Source organism: Lactuca virosa, chromosome 2, assembly GCF_052849685.1.
Source record: "Lactuca virosa cultivar CGN04683 chromosome 2, Lactuca_virosa_CGN04683_v6, whole genome shotgun sequence".
In the NCBI taxonomy this organism is placed as follows: domain Eukaryota; kingdom Viridiplantae; phylum Streptophyta; class Magnoliopsida; order Asterales; family Asteraceae; genus Lactuca; species Lactuca virosa.
Window position 1 is genome coordinate 38,642,294 of NC_136427.1, and position 10,813 is coordinate 38,653,106.

Genomic DNA, 10,813 nt, shown 5'->3' on the forward strand with positions numbered 1-10,813 from the left:
GTTCCATTTTCCTTGCCATTTTCCTCGTCACTACAATCACAACTACCTCTGCCACCAACCGACCCCACCATTACCACCTCTGTCACCTATACCACCGTCACTTTTGCACCACCACCTCCTCTGCCACCAACCACCATAATCATATATGATTAATAACTTTGTAAAAAGACATATATATGTAATTATTTATGATTAGACATATGAATAAACATGAATAATATGATTATACATTTTCGACATATAATCATTTATGATTAGACATTATCCGTCGCATCAGTACGCTCAAACGTTAGAACAATAAATGAGAAATATGTGGTTGAAATTGAATGTTAATATCTTTATTTGTTTCAGAATCTCAATGGAATCGTCCCCTCTCTCTTTCTATATATATATATATATATATATATATATATATATATATATATAAAAAGACTCATACACACATCATTATTTGTTTAATGTAAAATTATATTAAAAATTCAAACGTCAAATATTCTCCAATACGTGTATAATATATTTATATTGAAATAAAAACATATTTTATTTCAACCGAATACAAAAGTGACGCTACTTTATACACGCCAATTTCCGTATAATGAAATCTAAAGTACGTTAAAGAATTTGTCTTTTCTGTGGAGAGGTGATGTATAAAAGTTAACTACCAATTCTTTAATACAACTCTCTCTTGTCTTCGATCTTGAAAGTGTGAGTTCGTTTTCGTGTGTCTATACTCTTTCTCTTCTCTCTGTGTCTCTGTTCACAAGAAACTTGTTTAAAACTTCAAAGTTGCAAATGTAATCACCCCATATAACCGAAGTGTGTGACAGCAGGTTCAGATTTTAGCATGCACTCCCTTTTCTTTCTTCCTTTCTGCTTTCCCAAACATATTTTATTTTAAAAAAAACACACTTCTGTGTGTTTTTTTTGTTTGTTTGTGGAGTGAAGAGAGAGATGAAGAACGGAAATCAGTATTATGACCACTTTCACAGAAAGGTGATTGCTTTTCCATGGAGGTCCCTATAAACACTCATACACACAGAGCACTCCTATATGCCTTGGTAGGCGTGCTTTGATGCAAAAAAATCAGGCCTTTTTCTTTTCTTTTCTTTTATTTTCTTCTTTCTTTTCTTTTTTTACTGTTGTTGTTTTGATTACAAGATTAGCCCCACTTTATGTTTGCAGGTTTATGTTTCTTGGTTGTGCGTTTTTGAGGCATGCTCTGTGTCTATTTGGATTGTATTCTAGATTCCTCTGTGTTTGCCCCCTAAATTAGACATTAGATTCCTTTCGTTTCTTTTGTTTTCTTTCGTTGGTTTCTATGAAATGTGATTTGTTCTTTTTGTTTTTGGCTAATTCGTTTACGCTTTGACCTTCGTTGGTGGGGTTTCTTGGTTTCTTCGAGTGAAAAAAATGGGATTTCTATCAAACTTTCGTAAATTTCGTGTCAAGATTGGATCTTTATGAGATGGGTTTTCGAGTTTTCGATTTATTCGTTTGATTATGAAGAGACCCTTATTTTGTTCTTGAAAGTTGTAGTATGGCTGCCATTGAAGAGAAGCTCAATTCATCAGGTGTAAACAGTGGGTCACACAGTTTACTTGAAGAGATGAAATTGTTGAAGGAAATGCAGGACCATTCTGGTTAGTTTTTCGTTACCTTTTTCCCAAATATTATTTCGCATACCAAAAACCTTCCATTTTTGTTCGCATTTTGTAAGATTCGGAAACTAGACTCATATCCAAAAGTATTTGCTAAAAAAAACGATCTTTTTTAGGTTGTTTCTTCCGAAGTTTTTGGATTATTTGTTTTTATATATATTTTCTTTTAAAAATTTCAGCGATAAAGAAGCCAATAAATTCAGAGCTGTGGCATGCATGTGCTGGACCATTAGTTACTCTTCCACAGGTTGGAAGCCTTGTTTATTACTTCCCACAAGGACATAGCGAACAGGTTTGATTCCTCATAACCTTTTATTTTTTGGGTTAATTTCTTTTTAATTAACCTTGTTTTTTTTAAAGAAAATGATACGTTATAATCTTAATTTCAAATTTTTATAGTTTTAACGAATTAAAGTCAACCATTTTGCTTGAATTGAAATTTTGAATCTAAAGCGAGATGGATGAACTCATGTTGTTTTGATATCAATATCATGTCCTACATGTATTATGAGTTAGTATTATGAGGCTATTTTGGTTATAATTTAATTTGGAATGGGATTTAAATTTATTTATGGAATGTGGTCCCTCGAAAAATAGAAAAGTGAGGGATCTAGATTTACGCATTTTTTTTTTTTGGCTAAATGCAAGAAATACAACACTTTCTATATGTTTTATTATAACAATCCTACTTTCATTTATCATTTTACATTTAACATTTTCCTTAATAAAGCTTTGTATTATGAAAAAAAAAAACCCCACTATATAAATGATTCCACAAGTCAATAATGAGATGACAATAATAACAAAATTAAAAACGGGCTAACAAGCTACCCCTCAAACCAGTTAATGCCATAATTGGATATATTTTTAAAGTTAATAAGAAAAAAAAATACAAAATATGATACTGTAACCAAAAGAAATGGTAATAAAATGCTATAATAAATGAATGTAAGTTATTACTTCTTACAATTTTCTTTTTTAAATTACAAAACATTTCAACTTTTTATGGTAGACACATGTTGTACAATGCTATAAAAAATTGAAGTACAATGCTTTAAAAGAAAAAAAATGAAAATATACTATTGATAATATATAAATAAACAAAAATTTGTTACTGTTTCTTGCATTTAGTATTTTTAGTAGTGCACATAACAACTTTTTATTATTTTTTTGAAAAATTGTCTTTTTTTTTATCAGGTTGCAGTTTCAACAAATAGAACAGCAACATCACAAGTTCCAAATTATCCAAATCTTCCCTCTCAGCTCTTGTGCCAAGTTTTAAATGCTACATTACATGTATTACTATTCCCCCTTAATTATCTCTCAAACTATATACATTTTAAAAAAAAACATATTTACCCTTTCTTTATGCTTTCCTTAGTTCTCTTTTGTCTATTTTGGTCTTTTAAATAGGCAGATAAAGATACCGATGAGATCTATGCCCAAATGAGCCTTCGACCAGTGAACTCAGTGAGTCATTATAGCATTTTATTTACTTGTGTATCATATAATTACTACTTTTTTTTCTTTCTATTACAACATTGTAATTGTACTTTGAAAAAACTAAACATTTATATATATTTTTTTTCTAATTTGGATGTTATATTTTGAAAAGTGTATCAATGTATAGATGTTACACTTACATTGCTATATAATGTTGTGATTGGAAAAAGAAAAGGTAAATGCTATAATAAACATATAAATTAAATTAGGTGGCTATTTCTTGCATTAAACCCTTTCATCTCCCTCTAGACATGTTATATTTTTATTATGGATTAATCTCATAAAAGACCTTATATTTTGTGTTTTTTCCGGATTAAACCTCAACTTTATTTTTTTTCGTGAAAAAGACCTTGCATTTTTTCATTTTTTTCCGATCTGCCACTTTAGTCTTTTTCTTCTGGAAAATATGAGGGTTTTTTCGGAAAAAAAAAAAGACAAAGTCGAGGGTCTTTTTCGAAAAAAATGAAAAAATAGGTCTTTTCAGGAAAAAAATAAAAAATAAAGTTGAGGTTTAATCCAGAAACAAACACAAAATATATTGTTTGTTTTACATTGATACAAAAAGTCAACTAGTGTGGTTTAAAAAGTCAAACAACACTAAATTCAAAAACTAACAATGCACATTACAAACCACAATGCCTTAATAAGGACTTCTTTTTAAAACTACAATGTTGCAATAGAAAGAAACGAAAGTGGGATGCTATAATACAAAAATAAATGAAAGTAAATTGGTATATCTTTTACTTAACCTTTTCTTTTATAAACATAATCATCAAAAGTGGAACTTTGAGAATAAATTTTGTGTGAAAATAAACTTTGGAATCAGGAAAAAGATGTTCTTCCAATTCCTGACTTTGGAATAAAACCAAGTAGACATCCGAGTGAATTCTTCTGCAAGACTTTGACACCGAGTGATACAAGCACACATGGTGGCTTTTCTGTACCCCGTAGGGCAGCAGAAAAACTCTTTCCACAATTGGTAATAATTTTTTTTATTTCCATTTTATAAAATAAAAAAATATATTTAAAACCATGTTTTTCTTTCAGGATTTTTCAATGCAACCTCCAACTCAAGAGCTTATTGTTCGAGATTTGCATGATAATACATGGACATTTCGTCATATATACCGCGGTGAGCATTTTGTTTTTGTCTTTCATCAAGGGTAGTTTTGTCATTTACAAAATCTATTTACGTGAAATGTCTAAAATACCCTCCATGTTTTTATATGCAGGGCAACCAAAACGACATTTACTGACTACGGGGTGGAGTATGTTTGTTGGTGCAAAAAGGCTTAAAGCTGGTGATGCGGTTTTATTTATAAGGTACGATTTCTTTCTATTTATAGTCTCTTCACATGTCAAAAATATCATATGATAATGGCGACATAAGGATAAATGAGTAATTTTAGGCCTTGTTTCATTTTTTTTGATTTGCTACACTAATGTTTTTTTAAAAGAGTTGAAATCGAGTAAGGCCTTGTTTCTTTCCATTTAATACTGTTTGGATAAATAAAGTCTAAATAATATTTAAGAAAATGACAACACTTTGTAAAAAATAGAAGTAAAAAAGTAAACGAGGGCAAATTTGTAATTATTTTAATGTTGTAGGGATGAGAAGTCACAATTATTGTTGGGAGTGAGGAGAGCGAACCGCCAACAAACTTCATTACCGTCATCGGTTTTATCCGCCGACAGTATGCACATCGGAGTCCTTGCAGCCGCCGCTCATGCCGCCGCTAATAGGAGTCCCTTTACAATTTTCTACAATCCTAGGTAAAATGTTTTATTTATATAATTAAAATTTAAAACATGAAAATATTTATTTTAAAAATGTCTTATATATTTTTCTATTTTATTTAGGGCATGCCCTTCGGAATTCGTGATTCCATTGGTGAGATACCAGAAGTCGGTCTTTGGGACGCAACTGTCTGTCGGTATGAGGTTTGGAATGATGTTTGAAACCGAGGAATCAGGAAAACGCCGGTATGTGGATAAAGTTACAGTTATTATTTTTTGGAATGGAAACTGATTTGTACACAATAATTTTTTTTCCATACACAACAATTTGTGCATTAAAGTATTTTATTGTACAACGTATGAATTTTTGTGAATGGAGAAAAATTGTTGTGTATTTGGTTAATAAAACTAATAATATTTTAATTATCTTTCTACGTATGTGAAATGGTTAATAAAATGTGACACTTTGTTATCATTTAATATGGATAGGAAGATAAGTACGAAGAAAAGGTAGGAGGATATATAGTTTCTCGAAATAGGAATTGATACATTTATGTAAAAGAAGTTGATGATAATTATTAATTAAATAATCTTATTGTTAATGAAGATATATGGGCACGATTGTCGGGATAAGTGACGTGGATCCGTTAAGATGGCCCGGATCTAAGTGGCATAATCTCCAGGTAATTAATTAAGGCGTTTTTTTTGTTAAACATGAATGAAATAATGTTTGAATAATTAAGTTAGTGTTTGGTATGATGGATCAAAGGTGAATGGAGTTGGTTATTCCATTGGAATGAAAAAAAACTACTATTTGTTTTGTCGAGTGTTATTTTGTCCACCCCATTATTGAACGGAATACAAAAATGAAATATAGCCTTTGTTATTTACCAAAGTTTTTTGATGACGAAAAAAATATGTTTACTAATTTATTGAAAAATAATTTTAATTTTCGTGTTCATGTTATGAAAACAGGTTGAGTGGGATGAGCCGGGTTGTGGTGATAAACAAAGCCGAGTGAGTCCATGGGACATTGAGGCACCAGAAAGTCTCTTCATTTTCCCTTCTCTAACTTCAAGTCTTAAAAGACCTTTCAATTCCGCTTTTCTAGGTAAAATTCCATTCCTTTGTCATATTTACCTTTTTGCCCTTGTCCTATCATAAATTTTTTTATGACATTTTTTGTAATGTAATTAGGAGCACAAACCGAATGGGACAATATGGTAACCCGACCATTCATGAGGGCCCCGGAAACAATAAACGGAAACTTTTCAAACCCTTCAATGTCTAGCTTATGGTCAGAACAACTCGTCAAAATGCTAATGAAACCACAAACCAATCACAATACGCCACCTGTGATTCAAGATACTTTCACCACTAATCGCCCACAATTTCACCTCATTCAACCCAACACCACCACGACCGCCATCACCGCCGTCTCACCACCACAATCCACCCAAAATCTCTCCGGCGACCACCAATCCGATCAGAAACCACCGATAACAGTCACTTCCGACACAATAAAACCAGACTCAAAACCAATGTCCCCGTTTCTCAATCAATTATCCCCGTTTGACTCGAGCGTACTCCATGGTCAACAATTCGATTCCCCCCAAATCGATTCTTCAACACTTAACGGGTTATTCCCGTACCCGGACACAAACGTATTGAACCCGTATCAATCTCTCGGATCCGAAACGTGGGACCCACAACCCAACAACACTTCACGATCTTTCTTCCAACAAAACGCGGGACCCACGAATTACGGTTTCAAAGACTTATCCGATGAAAACCAAAACCACAACAATGTCTACAATTGTATCAATTTCGAGGGTAGTAATGGCGGATCCACTGTGGTTGACCCATCGGTATCGAGTACGGTTTTGGACGAGTTTTGTAATTTGAAAGATATCGAGTTTCAAAACCCGTCTAATTATTTAGTGAGTAATAATAATTTTAGTTCTAGCCAAGATGTTCAATCGCAAATTACTTCTGCTAGCCTTGTGGATTCCCAAGCTTATTCTATGCAAGAATTACCCGATAATTCGGGTGGGGCGTCTTCTAGTAATGGGGAATTCGATGATTCCGGTGGACTTTTGCAGAATAATTCGTGGCAACAAGTTGCAGTTCCTACACGTGTACGCACGTATACCAAGGTTAGAACTTCTGTTACTTTCGATTACAACATTGTTTTTGAGACAAATATATTGTAATTATGATCCAATTTAACGACTTTTATTTTCCATTTCTTGTGGTATTACAGATTCAGAAAGCAGGATCAGTTGGGAGGTCTATTGATGTGTCGAGTTTCAAGAACTATGATGAACTTTGTTGTGAAATTGAAAAGATGTTTGGGCTCGAGGGATTGCTTAATGATTCCCGAGGATCAGGTTGGAAGTTAGTGTATGTAGATTTCGAGAATGATGTTCTTCTTGTTGGAGATGATCCATGGGAGTAAGTTCCTTCTTTAATAACATAGTTTACCTAAAATCAACAAATTTTAGGTAAACAAGTTTAAATTGATGCCTTTAAAAGGTGTTTAAAGGGTTAACATTGTGGTGTAAAATGCAGGGAATTTGTGGGGTGTGTGCGATGTATCAGGATTCTTTCGCCTTCTGAAGTTCAACAGATGGGTGAAGAGGGAATGCAGCTTCTCAACAGCAATGCAGCATTGCAGGCTGGGATTAATGCGGACAATGGTGAGCGTAATTGGGTGGGACCCACATGATCCAATGTGATCCTAGCAATCATGGACTGGTTGTAGTGACCAGATGAGAGTTAGCAAGATTCTTGGTTTGATTTGTGGTTTGTAGAGATGAAGTGAGTGACAAATTAGTGAAGGAACAACCCATTGTAGCTTTATGAGATGTTTAAAGGATTGTAAACATTTAAAATGCTATATGAATTAAGGATTGTCAGATTTATCTAAATCTCCCCATTCAAAATGAAAGTATGTTTTTGCTTTCTCATGAATATGCATGGCGGAAGAGTGGAATAGTGAGATTAATTTAATATGCTTAAAAGATGGTTTAATACGGGTTCGGCTTGTTTAAATTCATGGGGCTTGAGCTCGGCTTGTTTCGAGCTTAATTTTCAAAGCTCGAGTTTGGTTCATGGAGGATTTAACACGTTCGAGCTCGGCTTGGGGTCGACTTGTTTGTTAGACGAGCATAAATGAGCCTAAGCTTGGCTCAAGCTTGCCTTTGTTAATAGTCAAATATCAAACGCCTTTGTGTTTTAAATTTGTTTATCATTATTTGATTTTTAATATTTAATATTAGATTGTTTAGGTTTGCGAGCCAAATCGATATCGGAGGATAAAACTTGGGTTTGGTCTTGTAAAAAGTAAATGAGCACGAAACTGAACTCTCGAGCCTGTTTAACACGAGTTCGAGTTGAGCTTTTTACGAGTCGATCATAAATAGTTTGATTTATTTACAACCCTACATATGCTCATTAGAGCATTTTGTAAATGGTTACTTTCCATGTCGTATTAGAAGAGAATTGGAATAGATATTGTAAAATCATGAAACCATATTAAGAAATAGTGAAGGGACAGGATTAAGCGGGAGCCTTGATGTGCATTGTGATATTACAAAACTAGTTTATAATCCGTGGGAGCCACTGTTACAAAATTAATTAAATTTTTATAGCAAAAACTCAAAATTATTAATTAATTGTTTTAAATAAATTATTACTTAAGAGATTTTTTTAGTTATATAAATTTTAATCATTGATTTAAATAAATATGTGAAATTATATCATTTTATAATTTGTATTAATTTTATTTTAATTTTTATTCTAATGTTATTAATTAATGTAATTAGAATGGAAAATTTAAAATTTAAAATTTGAAATGGAGTTGACAAGTGGCATGTATTAATTAGGAGACAAAATAAGGTGACACATGATAAAAGAAAAATAAAATATGCATTAACTAGAAGACCTAATAGGATGACACGTGTCAAAAGAAGAATAAAACTATTTTTTTTATTAGAATATAGATCGGGAAAAATAATCTAATCTAATCGAAATATGGACATGGTAGCACATATGTAAAGCATAATCCCTATACTGTTAGCATGCACGCTATACACTAACCACAATATATTAATGAATATGAGTGTTTTAGTGAAGATACCAATCTGTCATGCGAAGTACATGTTGGGTAATAACATTAAACTCAATCCCGTTTTTTTTTACAATCATGGAGTATGTCATTGTGAGTGATAAGGATAACACTTTGATTGTAAACAAAGATAGGTACAAGAGGGCTGGGGAGCCCCAATTGCACATAATATTAGTCTACTCACTGACATGTTTTGTAAGTATTGTGTATGTATTTGTATAGCCTAATTATTAGCCTAATAGATAGGCCCCTCTTGTATTGTTCATATTTAAAACCTTTGTAAGGCATTGATTTGATTATGAGAAATTATTCACCTTAATATGCGATCAGAGCAAATCGTGCTCCAACCCTAATCGTCGCCCACTTTTGCTGCTGCTGCCATCATTCAATCTTTCCTCTCCCTTCGACCATTCTTTTTCTGTTGCTCTCTTCCCTCGTCACCATGGGAGATAACGTCAACAACTCAAGCTCCAAAAACCTCAAACCCTACAACTTCAACAACATAAAAAACATAAAGGCGTATGTACCCCTCGTTCTCGATCTCAACCAACTGAATTACGATGATTGGAGGGTTCTGTTTGAAACTCACTGTAAAGCCTATGGTGTGGCCGACCACCTTGATGGTACTTCGACTCCCTCAAGTGCCACCGATACCGAATGGAGCGATCCAGACAACTTGGTCTCCATGTGGATATATGGGACTCTCACACAATCCCTTTTGACCATGGTTCTCAAAGACGGTCTTCTCGGCAGCTAAAACATCCCAAAAATACGGTCCAAAATTTTCGATTTTAATTATTCATAAAACCATAAATACCATCCACCATCTCATAATCATATGTTAAAATATCAGAGTGTGAAACATCCCAGGCTGAACAAATGGTGTGTGCTCTGCAATCATCCCGCACTCTTCCCTTTGCTATCGGAAGTACCTGAAACCAAAACTAAAAACTGTAAGCACGAAGCTTAGTGAGTTTCCCCAAACTACCACATACCAAATAACATACGACTAGGAGATACGGGCCCCGCCCACACTCATGGAGATACGGGCCCCGCCCACACTCTGCTAACTTGGAGATACGGGCCCCGCCCACACTCCGCTGGCTATGAGATACGGGCCCTGCCCACACTCAGTTGCTATGAGATACGGGCCCTGACCACACTCATCTACTATGAGATACGGGCCCCGCCCACACTCAGCTACTAAACATACATACAAGTATCACACAGACAACAAGTATAGCTAAATCTATCAATCAGTCATATATCCATGCTCAAACTAAACTATGAGATACGGGCCCCGCCCACACTCGGCTAATTGGAAGATACGAGCCTCACCCACACTCGGCTACTAAACATGCATATACGGGCCGACCTTGGTGCCTTAGACCCGTCCTACTGGAGGAAAACTCACCTCGCAAAGCTGACTGCTGAAATCTCGAGTGAGGAATCTCTGACGGCTGCTCCCACGACTCCCCGACTATTATTATCACAATAACACTTAGTCAAAAACCTGATAATTCTCCTTAGGGTAAAATAACCATTTTACCCCTGGTCAAAGTCAACGCTTGGGTCAAAGTCGACCTTCTGGTTGACCTAACTCGTCGAGTTTCTCCATCACTCGCTGAGTCCTAGAACCTGAAATCGCGATCTAACTCGTCGAGTCTCCCCCCGATTCGTCGAGTTCCCAGGCTACTCATAGTCGCGATCTACTGATTTAACTTGTCGAGCCCCTTCACCGACTCATCGAGTTCTATCTTAAGCTAAAATGGGACAAACCAACTCA

At 34.5% G+C, this 10,813-nt stretch overlaps 1 protein-coding gene across 1 annotated transcript; it reads left to right on the forward strand.

Moving 5' to 3' along the window:
* Window positions 1-684: 684 nt before the first annotated feature.
* Window positions 685-7,828, forward strand: MP (Transcriptional factor B3 family protein / auxin-responsive factor AUX/IAA-like protein). The gene is made up of 15 exons (XM_079077927.1): window positions 685-993; window positions 1,537-1,640; window positions 1,838-1,950; window positions 2,856-2,954; window positions 3,072-3,128; window positions 3,988-4,140; window positions 4,209-4,293; window positions 4,394-4,484; window positions 4,770-4,934; window positions 5,022-5,144; window positions 5,506-5,581; window positions 5,874-6,009; window positions 6,096-7,054; window positions 7,162-7,352; window positions 7,470-7,828. The coding sequence occupies exons 1-15, from the start codon at window positions 974-976 to the stop codon at window positions 7,624-7,626; spliced, it is 2,529 nt and encodes an 842-aa protein (XP_078934053.1). The 5' UTR covers window positions 685-973; the 3' UTR covers window positions 7,627-7,828.
* Window positions 7,829-10,813: the final 2,985 nt, after the last annotated feature.

Coding starts and splice junctions, on each gene's coding strand:
- MP (XM_079077927.1), top strand. CDS start 974: ATGACCACTTTCACAGAAAG. Junction 3,129..3,987: donor GCCTTCGACCAGTGAACTCA/GTGAGTCATTAT, acceptor CTTTGGAATCAG/GAAAAAGATGTTCTTCCAAT. Junction 4,935..5,021: donor ACAATTTTCTACAATCCTAG/GTAAAATGTTTT, acceptor TATTTTATTTAG/GGCATGCCCTTCGGAATTCG.